This window comes from Dermacentor andersoni, chromosome 3, assembly GCF_023375885.2.
Source record: "Dermacentor andersoni chromosome 3, qqDerAnde1_hic_scaffold, whole genome shotgun sequence".
Taxonomy (NCBI): domain Eukaryota; kingdom Metazoa; phylum Arthropoda; class Arachnida; order Ixodida; family Ixodidae; genus Dermacentor; species Dermacentor andersoni.
This window is the reverse complement of record NC_092816.1, coordinates 117156412-117179486: the sequence shown is the minus strand read 5'-3', so window position 1 is coordinate 117179486 and position 23075 is coordinate 117156412. Positions and strand designations below refer to the sequence as shown.

General features: G+C 44.7%; 1 protein-coding gene across 3 annotated transcripts in view; it reads left to right on the top strand.

The window, feature by feature from the left end:
• Positions 1 to 23075, top strand: part of LOC126539162 (high affinity cationic amino acid transporter 1-like) — a 137623-nt gene that overhangs the window by 58677 nt on the left and 55871 nt on the right. For all 3 annotated transcript variants that reach the window (XM_055074769.1, XM_050185920.1, XM_050185931.3), the window contains exons 3-8: positions 4924 to 5043; positions 6972 to 7100; positions 7816 to 7971; positions 13953 to 14092; positions 19300 to 19414; positions 22519 to 22679. In XM_055074769.1, the coding sequence (XP_054930744.1) occupies positions 4924 to 5043; positions 6972 to 7100; positions 7816 to 7971; positions 13953 to 14092; positions 19300 to 19414; positions 22519 to 22679 (821 nt within the window). The remainder of the gene's footprint in view (positions 1 to 4923; positions 5044 to 6971; positions 7101 to 7815; positions 7972 to 13952; positions 14093 to 19299; positions 19415 to 22518; positions 22680 to 23075) is intronic.

The following is a 23075-nucleotide window of genomic DNA, read 5'->3' as shown; positions in this document are numbered from 1 at the left end:
TTATTCAAACGCTGACTATTCGATTCGCCAATATTAAATATTCTCGCACTCCTACTAGTTTTCATTTTTTCTGTCTCCGAGCGTGATCGTCTACAATTGTCACAACACGAGGGAGAGTGGGAAGGCAGGGCCCGACACAACCAGTGAAAATTCTGGTTGGTCAGCTTGTGTAGCTGTACAGGGGTTGTCCAGCCACTCTAGCCCAGTGTTCGTGGCGTATCACTGCTAAGGTCAAGATTGTCAGTTCGTTTTCAGCTGTGGCATCCACATGTTGATGTGTGCTAAAAACCTCGGTTATGGAATACCAATATGCCCTAACCTACGCTCTTACAAAAAAGAAGCTTGTGTACTTATATTTAGGTGCACGTTAAAATCAGGTGATCAGAATCAAACCAGAGTTTGTCACTATAGCGTGCCTCATAATGAGATCGTGGTTTTAGAATCTAAAATCCCCACAATCACATTTTCTTTTTTTAATTCTTGAGCAGTGTGGAGTTAAAGCTCAAAAAACAGACGAGAAACGAGATGGGCAAGCATGTGGTGAAAGATGCAGCAAACAGTCTTGGAAATCCTTGTAAAAAAAAAACGGGGAAGTAGCACTGCTGGCTCCTTAAAGAAGTACAAAAAAAAAATTAGTGCATAGCTGTGTACCCTGTACCCAGTGCGTATGCCGTGAATGTCAGTTCCGTGAGAATACAAAAAAAAAAAAAAACCCCCGCAAAATTCTCTGGCTCCACATTTGAAGCTTATGGGGGTGTCTAGCATGTCACAGGAGTACCTGACCACCGCAGGTTCGACTTTTGCGAGCCACAGAGCCGCATCAGCCATTGCCTTGCGTACTATAGCATGCTGGTGTGCATGTGCTTGGGCTGCAAAAGTGGGCTACTGAGCACTACACACGCAATAGAACACAGTATTACCCTGAGATAGAAGTTGTTTGTCTCTGGTGGCACCAAAAACTCCACAAATGCCCGGTCCCAGGCCAGCACGGGAATCAAAAAGCACCTGCACCAAGGGTGTTACATCTCAACACTGCCAAAAGTGTTTAGACATCTTTCATGAGGCAACCCCCACCCCATCCATCAGTGCCTACCAAGAAGTCAATGCAGCGTTGGCACAGACTACTGATGGATCCACAAAAGGCACCCCCCCACCACTACTTGACAGCCTGAACTAATGATGAAAAGGGCCAATTTTAAATGCTGCCGAAGAGCGGTGCCGACTGTGGATTCCCAGGTTGCTATCCTGTCTCCTATTGTATGCTTCAGGTTAGCGGAGGCTTTGGAGAGAGGGATGCTGGGGAGCATTGCGATAGCATGGGCGTGGCATCGCAATCAATTCGATGATTCTGATTGGCTGTGATGCAGTCCTCAGATTCCCCAGTCAACTCGCCTAGGGAAGACGACAGTATTAAAGGCGGAGACTTTTCGTGCAGTGGGGCCGACGTGTCCTGATGTGAACTCGAATGCTTAAAATGCTTTGACATGGAGTGGGCTTCCATAACTGGAGCCCTGTAACTAATGTCAAATAAACCCTTTTTTCGTTCATTTCTTCAACTGGACGTACTTGTCGATGGGCTTGATGGATTCCTGGCCCTAACGTCACCTAGAGCCACAACAAGGGCGATGATACAGACAGGGGCGCCACTAGCACGTCGCTGCAATAGGATACCTCCCCCCAACATGCCACTAGGAAAAGTCTGCGCGGCTACGCTGCTTGCTTTAGTGATAACCAATGGGCCTACTTGCCAGAGCTTGGGCAATCTCCATCGGCTTGGGCCTCTGATGAGTGTAGCGCGACGCAGTACGACCACACATAAGCATTAGGCACCACTCTTCTGCTTAGCATCCGTAAAGTATCAGCATAACATACATGCTCGCCATATTTGCAAAGGCACCGTAGGCAAGCTCATGTCCAAGACAAAGGTTCAGGTTGATGAGAGGAAAACGTACGTACCCAGTGCTGTCCCAGAGAGACCTCAGTCCCGTGCTTGCTCCCCCGACAGCAGTGCCGGCAATGTGCGCACCCCCATCACAAGTGGAAAAGGAGAGGCTTAGGAACGACGGAACTGGTGAATGCCCACACCAAGGTGCCGGGGCATACATCAGTCGCCGCAAGCTGGAAACATTAATGCTTTGCAGAAACTTGAGGTGGTGCTCTCATAGTACCGCACATCACTGATGCCTGCACGCGCATTATAACCGTGCAGCCTAAAGATGAGCCCATTATTTGAACGCTCAACAAGATATGAGTCGAAAGTTCAGAGACCGAATCTGACTTTAGATGATTGCCTGCCATGAAATTTATTGCAGCTTCATAACTGAAGCATAGCCTCAAATATCTAAAAAAATTTTATTAAGTTTGTCTAGAGATAAGGGCATTCTGCATGTCTCAACCCAGAAAAATACTACTTGCAGGGAAATAAAATAGGTGATGGAGCACGTGTACCTGAAAGAGACCAATGACTTTGGGTACTGCTTGACACAAAACATTGCTCACAAATGGAAAAGAATAAAACATAAATCTTGCATAGTTTCCAGTAAAAATGGCCATTAAATCCTCTAATGTGTCTTCCGATACTTTTTTCTAACACTGTAACCAAATTTTGTTGGAAGGGGCCTCATCAGAAATGTCACGTGTGTCAGCGACATATCTTAGTGTAAACAGTTGATTTGAGACTAGGCATTCGAAGATATAAGCATGTTGACAGTCGCCTTTCAGAGTCTTGTTTTAGGGCCCTTTCTTTTCCGAAACAAGCCAAAAATGAGGACAGACAGATGTCCGCTCTACACCCCGACAGGCACAACAGTCTGTACATATCATTGTTTATTGATGTCATGAAGTATGTGAATGAGTGAGAAATCTGCCATTTATCCATGCTGACAGATTCTCATAGATATAGACAGTAACACTGTATGTCAAATGGAAGGCCTCATAGCTGCAGCAACATATAAAACATACTGTAAGGGAAATTTATACGTACTTGGAAACTGTTATTGCAAAAATACAAAAAGTGAGTACAGTTACAGCAAGTGTACAAGATAAGTGCTGTGATACAAGAAGTAAGCTGAAAGTTAATTGAAAATGAGTAATTAGTCATAGTATGTAAAAAATATGTGTGTGTGTGTGTATATGTAATGGTCATTTCACATCAACTATCCCAACTGAGGCACTAGTTGATTTTCGTTTAAAAAAAAAGTGACCGCATAACAAGCACTGCATTTTCCTAAAATATTTTGAGATAAACAGTGTTTTGGCATGCGAGGGCCATTTCAATTTTTAAACTATGAAAAACCAGATGTGAGAAATAATGTTGCTGAATATTTCGTGTTTGACACATTTGTAGAAAACTTGCATTTTTGTGATGACTGGGCATTATATGTTCATTAAAAGACAATTTAGGACACTACTTCCTTTTTTTATTTTTTGACAGTTTTAAATTCCCATAATATAGGTTCTATTTTTGTTTGTTTATTTTATTTTCCTCAATATGTTTTGGGGAAATACCACCTACGTTAAGCTAACAATCAGCTATGTGAAAAAAAGTCTGAAGATGGTCAAACTTGGGTCAATTGCAGTTGGCATGGACCAGAACAAATTCGAAAATTCGGTAATCTTTCCAACCTTGTGCAGAACAATCTTCATACGTGTATGCGAATCCGAGCAGCTGAAACGTCTCAGAAAGTCGAGCCCTCTAACAAAGTTCTTGCACCCTTTGGATGCCCTATGGGTCTAGTTCGCCATTGTTCGGAACCGACTCGGTACTTTAGAAATGCTTCACTATATCTGAGCTTAGTACTCTACACACTCTGCCATGTCCAAGTTCCAGTATTTTTATGACCAGCATTGTGGCGTCGCAGTAAGGACATGTATAATAAACATCACGGACATTCTTGCTTCTCTGTGCACGTGCTAGAAATGTCTTTTGCTTCTGGAAATAAATTTAACGTCAAATTGTGCACTTGTTCCTGTCAGTTCCATCGTCAGTGTCCTAACTGCTGCACCACAGTACTGGTCAAAAACATGCGCCAGCTTACCCAAGATATATTATTAGGCGTGTTCCTGAAGTCTAGGTTTTGACGGAAGCCTGTCTGGTCAGGATGCATCATGGAAAAAGGTAAAAAGGACGCCGACCGCTAAAAAAATACAAAGTTTTGGCTCCCCTGAACAAGGTTCCCATCAGGGGAGCCGAAATTCCTTTTTTTTGTCTATTTCTTATAGTGGTCAGTGTTCTTTTTACCTTTTTCTAGGCATGTTCCTGTACGCTGTGCCAACTCCACTGTGTACAAATGTACTGTACTCGCGGAATGAAATGTGACAGGGAAATTTTGAAGTAGAAAACCGGATGGGTGCAAATATTTAGTGCGATCTTGCGTTGCTGTGCATCTGGTTACTAAGGGTGCTAGGTACTCTGGTCTAAGTGTAAAAGTCAAAATTTTGCTGGTGTCGCCCAAACTACAGAAGGCGGAAACATACATACACATATTATTTATTAGCCCTAAATTTACATGTTTCATTCCAAGACTATTGTACCTGGTTGGTGCGTCCTAGACATCAACCATGCCCATACCAGTGCCACACACAAGCCATTGTATGCGCTGCAGTGACTTAAGTGAAACATGAGATCGTGGCTTCAATTTCCAGCCGTGGCGGCCGCATTACGATAAACGGGAAATGCAAAAACACTCATGTACTGCGATTTATGTGCACCCCAGGTGGTCATAATTATTCCTGAGACCCCACTGTGGCATGCCTCGCAATCGTACCGGGGTTTTGGCATGGAAAGCCGCAGAATCTAACCAAATTTTTTTAGCGGACCGTTCTGGGACCCCTCTATAGAGTTTCAGTTGTGTAATCTAGCTGTAAAGCAACTGTCGTCGTGTTAAAGGAATAAAATGCGTGCCCCGCCTTTCGTGCGTGCAGGTGTCGGGGGCACCCTAGGCCTGGGCATCTATGTCCTGGCCGGACAAGTGGCCAGCACCAAGGCCGGACCCGCCGTTGTCCTCTCATTCCTTGTCGCCGCCGTCGCCTCCGTATTCTCAGGTGAGTGCCTAGGCGGGATTCGCATATATCGCAAGCATTGTAACGCGTTTAGTAACAGCCACTGCATCTTGACATACCGTGTCTTTTTTTATTCTGGGCCGTAAAAAATTTCTAAAAACTGCCTGTAGCAGAGCTGGATTACTTGGAGGTAGACATTACTCGCACAAGAAATCGATATGCATGGTGAACTTATTATTAAAAAATGTAGCTCAGCTTTTAAATAACTACATTGCGCCACATATTGCAGTCTATGAATTGTGCCTGATGAGTTTTGAGCTGTATGCACTTTAAACGGATTCTCTTGATGACACCAATTTCGAGAAAGTCATTCATAAAATGTATGATGAGGTAGATTGGCATTCGAGTTACTTTTGCTTCATTACATAAAATGGTGCTTTGTTAAAAAAAAGTGCAACAGTGTATTTTTACTGCAAGTTCGACAGTGCACATGTCTTTGTGTTATCGTGCACCTGTAGCAAAATCGTGCAGCTAGTCCACATCCAAACTCTAAGCCTACTGTTAGTAGCATTGCTGGTACCTGCCAAACTAGCCCCGATGCTGTGGCGGTTCACTGCCAAGTGCAAGGCTACAGGTGTGGATTCCAGGCATAGAAGTGGGACCAAAATGTAAAAGCTGTCACATACTTAGATCTAGGTACACATTAAAGGGCTCCGCGTGATCAGAATTATTGGGCAACCCTCGAACATCTAGCGCAGACAATGTATTGAATTAATGCAACCATTATTCGACGTCTCTTGTTTACACTCTGAAACACTTATTCACTGTTAAGGAGTTCATAAATATTTTTGATCATTCTGCAAACTTTGTTACTGCTTGGAAAGTTTATTTATGTGGCAGCACTTATTTCTTGCCTGGTTCTTCCATTAAATGCAGTGACTTCACTTTTAGTGTTACGAAGAAATGAACAAACCTGAACTCCAGCCCTTATTTTACGGCCAAATGCTTCTTCCGGAATTTTAAATTCCTTAGCGACTAAGGTGAGAGGTTACTTTGTTGCATGTACCTGCACGCTGTCAGCCATGTGTTGCTCGAATATTCAGAAGTTTTGCAGAGTTGCCTTTGTTTAGTTGGGATATTGTTGGCATCATTGGTCCCAGTCTCTGCATGTGGTTTATTATGCAAGTGACCCCATCCTGTGTTCGACCATGGTCGTATGAAGGGTGCTCTCACAGAAAATTTCTCATGCGCATTCTTTGCTGTCGTTCTGCCCTGTTATATGTACCCTGAAAAAAGCTAGTGCTGATGCAAATTTTGATTATGCACCATCTTTTCTTGCGCAGAGTGCCGTAAAACTGTCCTAGAGTTTGTAATGGGACTGCAGGAAAAATGTTAGTTCGGAAACATGCGATGCAGATTAGTGTAATTATTACGGACAGTCTCTATTGAATGCCTCTTTAAGCAGTCAGTTTCATTTTTAAGAAGTCTCTGAAGTTTAGCATTTCTTTTATGCCTCTGGTGAAACAGCTTTTACTTCCCAATAAAAAAATGTGAAAGGTTGCCTTGTTGCTGTCTGCGTAGCTGTTGTGGTTGGCACAAGACCACATTAACATATTGTTTTGCATTACCATTAAATTCTGTTTTACAATATATGTGGAATATGTTGTTGTTATTTTGCATAAAATTTTTGAATGTGATGCCATGGTACAACAGCATTACATACTTGCACTGCACTAAATTGGAATCTCGGGCGTTCTACCATGACTGGGCCTTGGTGACGACTTAAAGCACAATAAAACACTTGATGAGGGAACACGTTGGTAGGCCTCTGCTGTACATGCAGTTGGTTGCAGTTGATGTTGCAGATTCTCTTCCGTTGCTCTCTGTGAGATGTGTTGTTTCAGAATATTGAAAGTAAGTGTCCACCTCTTCATGTGTAATGACCCAAACATTTTTTTCCGTGTTTGTAGGCCTATGCTATGCAGAGTTTGGATCGCGCGTCCCTCGGGCGGGGTCAGCATACGTCTACAGTTACGTTACGGTAGGGGAGCTCATGGCATTCATCATTGGCTGGAATCTTATCCTTGAGTACATAATCGGTGAGTTGCTCACCGTTTCTTATTCTTGTACAACGTTGTGGTTTATTCATCTCTTGCATTGCTCAGTGCTTCAGTGCTTGCTTATGAGCTGTAACATTGGCCAGTGTCAACTTTGAAAAAATAGTGGTTACAATGTGTTTGCATGACGAAAAAAAAGAATGGCTGCACAGGGGCACAAGGCAGTGCAAAGCTGACGGAAGGGAAAGACAATAGGAAAGAGATGGCAAAAATCTGAGACTCTTCAAAACTGATTGGTTGCATGCCACTGCAAACATTTTCTTAGCTGATGTTAGTGAGTTTTACAAATAGCAAACCCAAGCGACTTAGCATATGCAAAATCTCGGGCTCTATTATGTAGGCCCTCTGTGTTCTTTTGGGCTTTTAGTGTTCTTTTGTACTCTCAGCCGATAGTCCTGCAATTACCGGTCCTCTATTTCTAAAATTACCCAGTCACAAATTACTGCTGTGCATAATCACTCTCTAGCGATTGCCTTTGCTTGTTCCTTTCTTTAGGAGCAGCTTAAATGGAAGAAACATGTGTTAATGCCCTGTGTGTATTCCTTGTCCACATTTATTTGCAGTGCCTGTTGAAAGTCACCCTGAACAACTAGCTCAGTATTTGTTTAGTGGTGTTATCTGGCACCTTTGAATGCTACTACAGTGTCTAAAAGCTTCTGTGGTCTTGCCTTTCTCTTTGGCCTTTCACCAATGGCAGGTACGGCATCAGTGGCAAGAGGTTATAGCGGATACCTGGACAGCCTGCTGAACCGCACCATGGAGACGCATATGCGCCAGTGGATGCCCATCAGTGTTAGCTGGCTCTCGTCCTACCCAGACCTGTTTGCTCTGGGCATCACCCTCATTCTGGCCAGTAAGCAGAAGGGGAGCCATCACTTCCTCCGGTGTTTCTTTTAAATTATTATTATTATTATTATTATTATGAATATTATTAACCTTTTACGCTCAATATGCATTTACCCAATTTCTGGTCGTTCCAGTCGGGAGCCATTGCGCGTTTAGATGCCTTGCAGAGAAAGTGCTTGGGTAAACAAATGCACCATAGGTAATTTATTTCAGATAAGGGACTTATTTCTGAGGCTCTCGAAGGTACTTGAGCACTCTGAGGTAGCACTTGAAGCACTCTCCTAGGTAGAGGCCAGGATTTGCACAGCAAGTCAGCAGGGTCCTCATTGTTGCTTTCTTCGAAAGCGCTCTCATCCGAGAATGTTAGCTAATTGTCTGATGCTGAAATATATTCATCCGCAGCATAAAGATCTTTTGAGTCGGTTAATTTGCATGAATTTCGTCCATTACACGCACCCATGGCAAAGATCGCCATCTTGTCGGCACTTTATGGGACAATTTGCGCAAGAAATCTGTTCAAGCATGGAGGAATAAAAAGAAAGAGAGCTGCCCTAGTCTGGAGACATTGCAAAGTGCACTTTTTAGCTCAAAACGTTATCGAAAGCTGGTGCTGCCAACTCAAATAAATGACTAATACAAGCGTGCAGGTATGTCTGGTGCTACCCAAGATTTGACTGGAACGAATATTTTTGTGTGTCAGGAGGTGCCCGGCACGTGAGTGCAAAGAGTTAGCGTAACATTATAGGAGAGGTTGGCACCTTTAGGTGGCACTGGCTACTCCACTTTGCATGACGGTCAAAAAATGAAATCTCGGAAAGTGCCGAAGAACACTGAGTACAGTCAAACGGCACGAACACGTACAAAGTTCTGCCCGGTAGTCCATGAAGCCAGAGAAGGTAGCACGAGGACATGAACTAACCTGTGCAAACATGCAGAAGCACGCACAGCTTAATAAATTAATAAAGCTTGAACTTGTCCGTGAAGAAGATGCAGTTCAATCTTGCAGATAATTTGGTGGTCTTGATTGGTCAACAAGGAATTCAACCGAAGAACCAGACAGATACACAGAGACAAAGTTCAAAAAGATGCTGGACTGTGAACTGACAGTTGGTAGTCCAGCATCGTCCTGTGCACTTGTCTGTGTTTGCATCTAGTTCACCGGCTTAATTCCTTGCTGATCATGTACCAACTAGCCCAGCACTTAGCCTTACTGATTTATCACGTTTCGCAGTACTTTAGCTGGTTTAGCCCATCTACATGTTTTAACCATAACCATAATTCTGCCTTTTCCCGCCCGACATGTTTGTTGCACAGTTTATGTCAGACTTACCCTCAAGCTGCTTGACTGTTCTTTGTTATGACAGTTAGGGAAAGTGGTGTAAATGGCACTGTTCTATGCAGTGCAGTCCACTTATAACGATACCACATACAGTCGAATCTCGTTAATTAGAACTTTCGGTTTATTCCAACTGACGCTGTGGTCCCGCAAACGCTATGTGTATTCCAATGGGCGGAAACGCCCAGTAATTTGTGAACACGCAAGCATTTGCAACAGTTAATGCGAACATACTGCATCCCGACAATGCTCTCAGCAGCGCACCAAATCGCCCGGCGGCGCCTCCGACTAGCATTCCTCTGATCCCGCCATAGAGAAAAAGCTTAGGAGGGACTTCTCAAGAACACCATGCGCGAAAACAAAACAAAACAACAAAAAAAAAAAACGTGGCAGAAGTTTGTGCGCAGGCATGGGCAGGTGTGCATCACAGATTACTTCTGTTCGTGACAGGTTAGTGGCTTCTGTTAGTGTCGCTGCACCACCATGTACACCATAATCTATAAGAACGTCTGAAATTTCGGACGCAAAAAAGCTTTTGCCCGTCCGACTTTCCAGACTTTTCGCTCTGGCCGCAGGTATGAAACGGCATTAATCGAAGCTACCACCACCGCCATTTTGATTATCGCGTCACCTCGAGTCTGCGCTCTCGCATGCAGATCCACTGGCAGCTGTAGCCACACCACAGCAACAGCAGGCCTAGCTGCTTGCTGCTCGGTGCCGTATTTCTCATTGAAACAATTCGCCGCTGTTAGCAATGGCGCCGACTCCACCTTTGTAATCCTCGCTAATGTCTTCGGAGCTCGGAAAGCACAGCGTGTTGCATAATGCCGGTTCCCGAAAGTCAACTTTTCCCCAAACAGCAGTCATATGCGGTGAAGCATACCAAAAGTTCAAAGGGGCAATTGTCTTGGGACAAAAGTTTGCCTTTATTATACACGCGTGCACCCGCCACCTCCTATCACAGTATGAGCACCGATATGCCTAATAAATAACTGACTGTAATTTGTAAATACATGTGAATAAATCTTCTGGAGCTTCCCACTCGTGTTAACTCAGTGCACAAGTGCCATTGCAGGTAAGTTCTCCATTCAATTAGCTTTCTTTAATTCGAATAAATTTTTGGTACCCTTGAAGTTTGAATCGTCGAGATTTGGCTGTATAACGATATATCGGTTATAATGATAAGTCGGCTTCAAAGTATCAACTTATGCATTAGGGCTATGAGAGAAAAAAAAGCATATAACAATGTTATTCATTGCATATCATACATGGTTGAAATTCTGCCTTTTGGATAGCGTTTTCCATGCAGAATAATTGTGAAATTTGCATTGCTAAGTTCTTCTTAACCGAAAAGGGATGACAAGTTTGCGTGTGCGAGTTCGTATCTGCCGCCATTACCACGCAGCGCCGATTGCAAAAGCCACGGAGAGCATTGCAAGCTGGCGCAGTGTGCCACAAGATGGTTCCAGCTGCTTCGCGTCTGCATCACCGGCGAGTGTCCAGAGAAAGAGAAAAAGCCAGAAGCGAATAGGCCCTGCGATCCCTTGCTACAATTTCCCTCTCTTCTCCTCGGCGAGCGCAGAAATGTGCCACAGAAGCAGCGCATACGTGTCGCTTGAGATGAAGCTGCAAATTTTGCAAGGCTCAAAGTACCAGCTCACGCATTCGATGATATTGACGATTCTGAAAACCGGGAGGAGCGCCAGAATCGTGAAGGCTAGAACCAGTGACCATGCCGACTAACGGAAACGGCAAGCTTTTTGTGCCAGGGCGAAACCCCCTATGTGTGAAACCAACATGGTGGCAGCCGCTGACATTGTCAAACTCTGGGAGCACGTCGTTACTCTTGATAAAATAGGTGGTGCTTCGATGGAGGAGTTTCTGAGTGCGGATAGCACTGCCTCGTTCTGCAAAGAAACTCCGACAGGGTGATCGTTGTTGTGACGGACGGCGGCGTTGTGCGACAGAGGCGACTACAGCAGTGGCAGTGACGACGAGAGTGACAGTGGCCCGTCTTTGACACCGACCCCAATGTTCACGCAAAGTGCAGTGTTGTCGATAGAGTTGCTCATTGATTTCATGCATGCTAAATTATAGCCGCCAATGTTTGTGTAGCCGCTGGATGCGACGCACACCGCGGTTGTGGACCTGAAACTTCCGCGAAAGCAAGTGCATATTTCTGACTATTTCAGCGTGTCTAATGCTTCACACGTTGTTTAGAGGTATAAGTAAACATTTCATTTTTCACTTCCTATTTTCTACGTAATTTTTTTATCGTAAGTGGCAAATTTGGTTTCGGAGCTATGAAGGGTATGTTCAGCAGCCTTTTTTCTTCCTTCTTTACGGCAGCTCAGATATAGTGACGATTGGTTATAGCAATTGGATTTTTTTTTTTTCTTAATATCGTTATAAGTGGACTGCACTGTATTGTAATCTAAGAATGAGTGATCGCCACTTTATTTTTGTTTCCTCTTTTCTCTTTCACTTTTTAACTGCAGGCTTACGTGTGCATGCTTTGCATCTGTTCTATCGTTGCACTTCTTGCTGTTATGTTTTTTCCCTCTTTTTTTCCAAAAGCACCTTGTGCTTATGTACGAAATACAGTACGTCTTTTATATTTCGAATTTGCTTGCATAATGAACGCACCCCTCACTTTTCCAATCAAAAAGTGACTGCGCCCTGAATTTGCTGCCGTGTAGGAGGAGACGTACGGTACGATTCGGGGTTTGGTATGGTGTTTTGCCATGCTGTAACGCCAGATAACCCGCCCGGCGTGCGACAAAAATAAGAGACGCAGTATGATGCTGCGTCCGCTGCAGCACCTGACGTACCAAAGCAAAGGCATTTCGCCATGCTGTAGCACTACGGCGAGGCAGAACGTCTTGGATCTGGCTGCCATTTTGGCGCGTCAGACGCTGTATCAGATGCAGACTCTTACTTCGTATCTCCTACTGTTTAGAGGCAGTCGCGAAAAAAACGTTGTTCAGAATTTGACCCCGCATGATAAACCCCAACTATGCGCAAAATTCTTCTGGAAAAAAACTGCAATCTTGATGCGAGTAAATATGGCGTGCTGTGCGTGCGAGCTTACCATTTTCTGTTGACATGTTTGACCTTATCTTTTTTGCTCACGCCACATAGCTATTAAATGCTGTGGATTTGTACCGAGGGGAACCAGGCTTTGTCAAGCTGTTCCCGACTTTCCCTTTCTCCCTTAGGGACAAAATAGATTGATTTTATTTGAAATTGTAGTGTATCTGCTTCAGTGGCCTATTGGCTGTGGAGTTCTGCTGTCGAGCAAAAAATGGCAGGCCCAGTTCCCAGCTGGGGTGGTAGTCTCATTTTAGTAGTGGTTTCGTGGATATGTTCTGTACCACATTTTGGCCCACCTGTTGCGGTGGCTTAGTGGCTATGGAATTCCACTGTGGAGCGTGACGTCGTGGGTTTGGCTCCCGGTTGTGGCAGCTTCACGTTGACGGGGGCAGAATGCACAAATGTTCTTCTACTTAGGTTTAGGTACATGTAAAGAATCGCAGGTGGACAAGATTAATGCATAGCCTACTACTACGGCGTTGCTCGTGATCCACTGCACAGTTTCAGGACCTTGCAGCCGACATGTTCTTAAGAGATTTTCGTGCGAGTAAAAAAAAGACCATGTGGGTAAAGTTAGCCCAGAACCATTCACTATCTTATAGCCCTATGTTCCTTTGGGACATACAACTCCAACATTTTTGTTGTTAGTCCTGATCAGCAAAAGCTGGCCGAAGATTCAAGGTTGTTCAGTTTTCCATGGAAGGAATGCACCAAAAGTGTGGTCAGTAGCAAACCTCCTCACCTATGATCATTGGTTCGAAGTTAGCTCCAGCTATTTGTAGCAAACATTCAAGGGACATTTTTTACTGGTGAGGAAATGGCTGAAAAAGCCAACTGCCATAACTGACTGAAGCTTTGCACCTGCTGGTCTGGTACAAGTCTTCTTTTCTGCTATCAACTGACTTGTAATTAAAGTTCCTTTTAGCAAGTTCATTTCATGGGAGTTTCGTAAACCAGTTGAAAATGTGGGTGCTGGTTGTGTGTCTCATCCTTCTATTCTGTTGCGTACGTCTGTCAAGCACATTTATAGGTTCATACTGCTCAGCCCACTTGCCCAACTAGCTGCGTTGTATTGCAGGTCCCTTTTAACAAGGTTTCACCATCTTCAGCAGCAGCAGCATATTTTTATGTCCACTGCAAGATGACCTCTCCCAGCAAGCTTCATCAATTAACTGTCTTGCCCTAGCTGATTCCAAGTTGTGCCTGCAAATTTTCCAATACCATCCCCCCACCTGATTTTTCTGACATCCTCAACTGGGCTTCCGTTCCTTTGCCACCTATTTTGTAACTCTAATGGTCCCACCATTAATCTGCTCTGTGCATTACATGGCCTGCCCAGCTTTATTTTTCCCCCTCAATTTCAACTAAAAATATCAGCTAGTCCCGTTTCCACTCCAATTCACACATGTCTCTTCGTGCCTCTTTATGTTATGCCTAACATTTTTAGTACCATTGTTCTTTGTGCTGTCCTTGTTCTTGAGCTTCTTTATTAACCTGCTGTGTGGAGCACCAAACAAAATGCAAGGCTTACTGCCACTCGTACGTGCCTTTCCTTGCAGTGATGCTGGCCATTGGGGTGAAGGAGTCGACTCGCTTCAACAATCTCTTCACGGGCCTCAATTTGCTGGTGGTGCTTTACGTGGTCATTGCTGGCTCTTTCAAGGCCGACGTTGCCAACTGGCAGCTCAAGCCAAGTGACGTGAGTTACGCTTTTGAGGAATATGTACAGTCATAAACATTCCCTGTCACCGATTGGTGCAATAACTTGTGCGACCTTGGGAAAAATGAAAACTGTTTGGCAAACACAGTGGGACAGCAAGAATTACATTGCAGCATTTGCCGAGTGTGTGTGCGTGTGAGTTTTTTCTCTCTTCTTACTCGGGTAGACATGATGTGTAATAAACTGCGATACTTCCTTGCCCTTCTTAAGGTTATGTAGGCACGGAATGATCGACAACTTGGGCAGCACATTTTGTTTAAGCACATTGTGCAGTCAGCTTTCCTACCGACCTGTTCTTGTACGCTTCTATGTTGCCATGCTAAATTGACACATTGATGGGAGGCACACTTCTAATGGGAGCAGTATTGTTACAGCAGTGTATATCTCTGGCACACAAACTTCGTATTTCACATGAACAGGCCTCTTCAATGTACTCAAGTTTAGTCTGTGCGCATTGTCTCTGAAAATGCATAGAGCCACTCAACAAAGTGCTACCCAGAAGAACATAAACTGGCCCGACGGCTGCAGCCACAATGAGCACTTCAGTAGGTGTATTTCTTTGGATCTAGACAATGTTGCCCTGTCTTCAATGCTTAATGCTGAGTTTACTGCAACCATGACATTGTTTTCATGATGGCATGATGCTAGTTTGTGGCCTGTGCACAAAAGGACACGTTGAAAGTTGAAGCAACCAGTAGTAACTACCAAGGTAATTGTTGTTAACCTGAGCGCAGAGTTGCTCGCGAGTTTAATTTCGCTTCAGCACATTAATAGTATCCTCGATTTAAAGCAGCCCTGAACCACTTTTTATCAAAGTGGAGAATTGCATTTCAAGGTAAAATAGGCTATTTCAGAAATACTTTGCTGCAAAAAGTACAGTTAAACCTCGATATAATGAAGTACATAAAATTAGCAATTTGCTTCGTTATACCAAAATTTCGTATCGGAATTCAACCTTTTGTGCAAATAAGTACAGTCGCCGATCGATTTTTCTTACACGGAAAGAGGCCACAGAATTTTCAAAATTATCAGGCAACCGAAAAAAGCAACTTTGAATGAGAAAACAATTCATTTTGATGAATTGGGGAGTCTGCGACGAATGATACGTTTTCATGCCACATCGACGATATCTTTATGTAGGCGGCACGAATTAAGCAAAGCCAGCCGTGCTTTTGCATGCACTCTGCCCCCACCGCTGATAACACCACCCGCACTGGGAAGACGCTATCGTGAAAAGCGCCGACAGCAGGGAGTGAACGCTTTGTTTGTCTCGCTCCAACCGGTCGCCGAAGCTCGAAATTACGCAACCTTCAGTACTAAATGTGCGGGAAAATGGCTTACATGATGCCATGCTGTCTCAGCACGTCCAATCTTTGCATACGCAGCAGATTACCTCCAAAGCAGGCTATGCGGCTGCGTATGCGATCAACTGCGCATACAGCCATGTGCCGCCACGGCCGAGACGAGCGCCAGCTCCCCCGCCTCCCCCCTATGCCCCTTGCATGCGCTTGATCGCGTTACCGTAAGCTCGCTCTCCTCCCCCTCTTTCCCTTTGCTCACGCAGGGAGAAGGCACTCGTGCGTGAACCACCATCTTTCTTTCTCTCATTGCACCTAAAGCACAAAGTGCGGGGGCGCGATAGGATCTTATCGCACTTGGACTTCATACAGAATGTGATGTGGCTTCACTTCCGCGGTCGCTCTTGTCAAGCCGCACGCAATTTGAGGTAGGTTTGCGAGCAGCCACTTGCAATTCAATCATTTGACCATCTATGTTCGTGGAAGTTTCCATTTATTGTCTCGGTGTTCCTTTGCTGGGGAAGTGAAATTTCGTGATATTGAAATGGCATACAAACGCACTTCATTATACAGTCGCCGACCATTTATTCGGACCTCACGGGGACTGCGGAAATGTCCGAAGAAACAGGTGTCCGAAAAAGCAGATTAAGAAAAAAAAAAATGAAATCCTCTATTTCCACGCACTTGTTCGGGCTCGGCAGTAGGCTTGAAGAAATTGTGAATGCGCCGTTGCACGCTGTTTCATGTACGCGCACTCAGCTAAGCCTGAATCTCGGAGAGGGTCGTACGGTCACTATAGGCGGCTGAAAGCACGGTCACTGCTTGTACACGCTACGCATACAACGGCAGCGTAGCACATGGTGCGTCATCTTCCGACTCGGAGTCGTCGTCCGGCGGTGCAGCAGAAACCTGACGAATGATCTCGTCGTCGTCGAGTTCTGCGCATATCAGTACTGCAGTGTCAGCACCTGTGAAACTGTCAAATGAGACAGTGTCTGGAATCGCAATGCAGCCACTGCGCAGGTCTCGGCAGAACATTTTCCGCGTCAGTAGGAAGCACATTGGAAGGCGACAAATCCTAGGCCTCCCAGCACCCGCTTGCCAGCATTCCCCAGCGCAGTCCGCGCGGGCACTGTCGCCGCCATTAGACACTTGATGCGATCTTTCCGTATGCTGCGTTGGATCACTGGAACCTCGACACAGCACACAAAGCAAACACCACCACGCCGTCACGCAGACACCAGTCGCACAAACGAAAAACATGGCCTGCTCGCAGTGTTATGCACTAAGAAACAAATCAGCTGCTGGATTGTCTTGACATGGCTTACTAAGCTGAATCCGGAACTGCTGTAGAGCCACTCTATCGAACCAGTCAGAAACGATGATGATGAGCGGGGATTTCAGTGGCACCACTTCGTGGTGCAGCAAGGAGGCTCCGTTCAAAACAAAAATGGCGTTCAGCAAGTCGAACCATGCACCGGTCAGTCGGTGCATTGTGCTCTCGATTGAGTTGGCTCAAGGAGTGTCCGAAAAATCGGACGAGAGGTTGCAAGGTGTCCGAACTTTCGGCAGTTGTTATACATTATGGTCTATGGGGAGAATGGCGGTGCCGCGAAGCTGACCGAATAATCGGGCATGTCCGAATTTTTGGAGTCCGGAAAATCGCTCGGCGACTGTATTTGAGTATTTGGCTTAACCGAGTTTGTCTTAACGAAAGCTCACTGTGTGTCTTTTCACCAAGCCCGATGGGGATTCAGGACCCTTGTAAGGTCGACCACATATAGCCAACCAGCATTGAAGCCAGAGAAAACCTAGGGGAAATAAACTTAACTTTTTAAGTGAAATGTAGAAATTGTGAAGAAAAGAGAAGGGAATTGAAAGGGAACTAAGACAACTTCCTCCCACCATACTCCATTGTCAGCTTCACGTGGTTGTAAATCGAAAAAAATATTCTTCCCCTCGGTTCTCCTTATTCTTCTCTCATTGCATAAAGAGCAGAGTGTTGAATAGAAACTTTTTTTCATTCCAGTCTTTATTTTGGTTATACCTCAGAGAAAGAAACAAATGCTTTGAACTGGTTTAGGTTGATTTGCATAACCTAAGAATAATTACAGGAAAAGATTGCAAACTTGCATAAAAACTTGGTGTTGCCCCTGAGCTGCCCGAAAAGACTTAAAATAAAGGTACATGTGCTGTTCTTTATGCAGCAAGTGGTTTAATCAATTAAACTTGTGGAAGAACGCTTCGGAAGCGGTACGTCAAAAGTAGGAATAAGTCATTTCTGTCGCACTTAGTTCAGTTGATATGCCAGTATGAACAGAGACTGCCTCTCTGGGAAGCACATTTTCATTTTAGTTATCTTTTTTTTTTATATGTAAAGGTCTCCCACTATTGAAGAACAATATGGCAACTGCCAATTTCAAACACTCGCGAGTTTATAACACGCCTGCCCCCGACACAACATGGTGAAAACGGCAATAATGGTGCTGCCACTTTAAAATGATCAGCAAACTCTTGCGCATTTAAAAATGAGGTAGCATGGTTGCGCCACAAAGGTAGGCAGTGAATGGATGAAAAATTCCGGAGAATGTGGCCCACCTGAACCGTAAACAGTTAGTTTTCCTCATTGGTTTTCTTCCAAAGTAAACACACAAAAAAAATGTTGCAATTTATATTTCCTGTTTTTGGTTCAGTTCTAGTTTAACACCATGATCGTGAGTTTCTTCGTATCCATCAGGTGGCATACAAGCGTTTGTTGGCCAGCTACCTGCTCCTAGCTTCAACTACCATGTTATGCCTGCTGTTGAAAGAATAGTGCACATATTCTGGTATGGCTGTGATGGGTGCTGGATAAACACTGCCAAGGTTAGATCTTAGTACATGTACACAAATGCAGTAGAATTCCGTTAATTCAATTTTTTAGTTCATTTGATTCCTAATGGAAGTCCCGGCTGGCGCTCGTGCATTTCTATAGGCATTTCGCTCGTGCATTTCTATTATTTCGATCCTAAAGTTGGCCTTCACCGGATAATTCCAACTTGACCAGTCAGCATGCATACGCCTGGTCCCGATAATGACGCCAATAGTGTCCCCGTGTATTGGGGCCAGCATGTCTCTGCAGGGCTTAGGGGACAGGTGTCAACAAATTCAGGCATCTCCTGCTGGACACGCTTATTTGCAGTCTGCCCTAGCGAAATTGTCAAGCAAAAACAGTAGCTCACAGTGGCTCGTTACGGTATTTAATAGATTCTAATGCATGTCTTTTCCTTTTTTCGCAAGAAAATTGGGTTGAAAATTGCCTGCACGGTGCCGTCGAATACAAAACCAAAACTGTGTTTACGGCATTTGTATTCTTTACCGCATAACATGGCTGTACTGCGGCGAAGCTGACTTCAGGAAACCGGTGCCCTTGTTCAATTCTTGTGCTAGAAATTGGGTGCACATGAAATTTCTGCTTTCTTTAAAAGCCTTCATAGCATTTTGACGTTAGTTTTCTACTTTGGACATACAGAAAGTATGTTTGCGTTTGATTTTAGGGCATGTTAGAATTGGGCATGTATTGCCAAATGAATAAGTGGCATGTTTTGGCAGTTTTTCTGCAGCTTGTTTAATTCGACCTGCCAGATAACTTGACCGATTTCGTCAATCCAATCAGGGTTGGATTAACGGAAGTTGACTATCCTAAAGAAAGCCGACGGTAGGCCATCTGCCGCAGTAGCTCAATGACAATAAAATCAGAAAGTATAAGAGCTGACATGTTATTGTGAAGACGTCATTTCTTGTCCTTGTGTATGGACAGTTTACTGCTTCTGTAAATGTTGTCGCAAGTGAAACAACCAGCTCCCCAACCTGTGCTTGATATTCACACCTGCCGCCTCCTTCGTGCAGGTTCCCAGTGGTCATGGCAAGGGAGGCTTCTTTCCGTACGGTGTGGGTGGTGTACTCAACGGGGCTGCCTCGTGTTTCTACGGCTTTGTAGGTTTTGACGTAATTGCTACGATGGGTAAGCACGACCCCTGCAGACTACGCGCACACACGATTGCACAGAACTGAAAGCCGCATTCCAGTGGGAGGAGCATGCAAAAGCTGCTGTGTTACTTAAATTTAGGCGCGTGTTGAAGAAACCCAGGTGGTCGAAATTAAGCTGGAGCCCTCCACTTAGTGTTCCTCATAACCCACTGTGCAATTTCAATGTTTTGACAATTTAATTGCAGTCAAACATCATTGTAATGAACTCTCACCTGACATGAAAATACCTTTGCTAGGTCCAGTATTCATTATAAGCACACATTTTTTACTTGTTTACTTTCTGATATCGGTGAGAAGCATTTCAAGTTTACTATGTTGTATCCAATAATTTATTCGATACATGTTCATTGTATCGAGCTTCAATTGTAATTAGAATTGCAAGCACGAAGTAGCATCTCTTGTTAACCTTCTTGAAGCTGATTTGTCGTCGCTGTTGTCCTACTGTAGCTCGAGTATGGCATACCTAGGTGTCTCTTCTAAAACTGCATGGAAGAGTCATCCTTAAAGCTTTTATTTGTGCGTCATTTTGTATGGTCGTTCTTATACATGGCATGGCTGTTGTGTGCAGTTATTATGTGAGCTGTGCTACTTCTTTTACTGAGGGCTATGATTGGCAGTTCTGGGCACGTGTAGAGTCGGATTACAGTTAAACCTCATTAATTTGACCCACATTAATTTGGAAAATTTGATAATTTAGACTCGTCCTCTGGCTCCACAGGCATATGCATTACTTAATGCAATTAAACTTTCGTTAATTCGGACAACTGTCATAGCGTGGTGATCGCAAAGCGCCGGAAGTGTGCAATGCAAATGAGCAAAAATGGTGCTAGCGCCGAAACGAAGCGGCGGAGTCCGCGTTGCTATAGTCATCAGCGGAAATCGTACGTGAATGACGGAAACGGCAAAATGCTTATTCCCTATTTGTGCCATTAAAGCCTTTATATGTCTATTCTTGTGTTTACCGCCGCTCATGACACCTCATTGGCCGCGTCCCTTCATAAGGCATAATCGTCATCCGTGATTGCATTGATAGAGGCCGCTGCTTTGTCCGAAGTTGTTGCCACAAATAGTTTCATTTTGACACGGTGTGCGCATCAGCCGTGCGCCTTCAGAACCGCAAGGTCGACATCCATGATCGCTTCGTAGCAGCCCCGTGGTTTCGTACGTGGCGTTGGCGGCAAGCAGTAGTTTTGTTTCGACTCGGTGCGAACCTGTCGAGGATGAGGAGCACCAGCTACGTCGTGATGGATAGACAATCTGTTGATGACCAGCCCACTGGAAAAAAAAAAAGAAAAGTGTCTCTTGTAAAGACATGCATGCCGTGGCCATGCTGGAAAAAAGGTCGTGAGGCCTGTGCCACAGTGAGCACTACTCAGTCGCAAGACGATAAGGGTTGCAGCTTCCGCTCTGATTTTGTGCAAAACAGGAACGGGAAGTGCTGGTTCCTTCAGTAAATAAAATTGTTTTGACATAGTACGCATTTGTTTGTTTTCTTGATGCCCTCAGTAATTCAAAATTTGGTTAATTCGGACATTTTTGTCAGTCCCGTGAAATCTGAATTTACGAGGTTTTACTGCATTTTACTGCAATCGTACCCGCTTAAACAGTAGTTTCGTTTTAAAAGTAGTAAAGTCAAATCCCCGACTCAGCGGCCATTGAACATAATGTGTTTTGTATCCGCATAAACCGTACCAGCTTTTGCGTACGTGCCGGTTAACATGTAGCGTTTCCACTTTTCGTCGCACAAACACAGCGGTGCGTCGTCTCTATCGGGCGGCCCGGCAGACCAATAAGCCTCGGAGATCGGAACAACGGCTTCCAAGTGCCCTGTGCGTTTGCGCGTGAAGCCACATCAACATCATCATTTCGGCGCCATGCCAGAGAGCATTGTGGCGTCGTGCAAGCGGGGACTCGCGTCATGCCGAAGCTCTGATAAAAAAGATGGCAGGTGCTTAGCATAGAAGAAAAATTAGACATCCTTCGTGCTATCGAACGTGACATGAAGAAGTCGGCGCTGGCATGAGACAGGGATCTGCTGTTGACTATGGTGTGTGGCATTTGGAATGCAAAAAAGTTGCTCGGCAGCGCTGCTGTGACCACGAAGAGATGTCGGCTACGAGGTTCGACTTGTCGCCAACGTTGCCGAAGTGTCGACTAGCGACAGTGATGAGGACGACACGGAAAGCGACAGCTGGGCGATTCAGGCCCGACAGTGGCAGAAGCTGTGCGTTATGTCAGCCTCATGAATGCAATTGTCGCGACTAGAACAGCACCCTGCAATGAAAAAGGCGCCACGCGACTTCTGCAACGCTACCGCGTGCGTGCACGGAGAAAACGTAATGCCAACGAGGAATCTGCCATGCGAGTGTTTGCCAAGAAGAGGGGAACGCAGCGTCAGTAAGTTTGAGGCCGCTGTTGTTGCTGATAGGCCGCGGCGGCATAAAACTAAAATAACTTTTGTCGCGCGAAGTGAATAAATATTGCATGTTTTTCCCTGTTCATCGCACTCTCTCAGAGTTGCATATTCTGTTTTTGACAAGTGGGCGCGATCTCATGCTATTTCGGGTAAACAGTACTACCGCTTAGTACATACTTTTTCCGAGCTCCGGCCAACTACGGTTTAACGAGGTTTCACTGTATAGATTAAATATGGTATGTGGCATGTGAGTCATAAAGGCTTATATGAAAATCAACAAGCTGTTGCCTAGAGAGCGGGATGAAATGCTTGCCACGATATCATCGCCAAAGATGCCATCACTCTTGAAAGGCAGGTCACTTGCTATGTCTCAATGGGAAATGCATAAAAATAAAATTATGTGGGTTAGTGTTCTTGAATTCAATGTTTTGTGTGATTAGTAGCACAATTTGATTAAGAAACGTATTGTAGAGGGCATTTGATGATTGCCTTAAAACACTGATAGATGCTCAGCATCAAAGACAACAATAATAATGTCAATGATACTAATGACGAGATGACAGCGGTGAAAGATGCAGTGACGGCAGGAACAGAATAGACCCGGAATTGAGCTGTGGGAGGGGACCTGCCATTAATCCCTCTAATGCTGTCTCATTTTTCAGGCGAGGAAGTCCGGAATCCCCGACGGGCCATCCCCATTGGCATAGTCCTCTCGCTCGGCATCGTGTTCCTGGCGTACTTTGGCGTCTCCATCATCGAGACGCTCCTGTGGCCATATTATGCACAGAACGTGTCCGCACCGCTGCCCTTTGTCTTCCAGGAGGTATGCGAACTCTGCCTTTGTACAGCTGCGTTCACTAATTTGAGGGACTACTGACACAGTAAATAATTTTCTTCACCTTTGTTTTTCTTTAAGGGGGGACCCCGCAGCTTTACATTAGGAAAAATGGCAAAAAAATATCTTTTGAGTCTCATTTCCAGTTTCTATAAATTTTTTTCTTTCTGAAAGCCACGTAGAAGTACTCTAAAAAAAATTTGTATCAACCAAGGTGACCAAAAATTTCGCGGTAATCGGGAAAGAACAGCGTGTTCAAAGCCACAATATCTGAAACGGCGCGACCGAGCGCTGCCATCTTAGTCTCGTCAGAAAGCGCATTTCTCAGTCTTCAAATTTGTCCCTTTAGCTATCTCCTCCATACAGAAGCAAGTGCACAAAAAG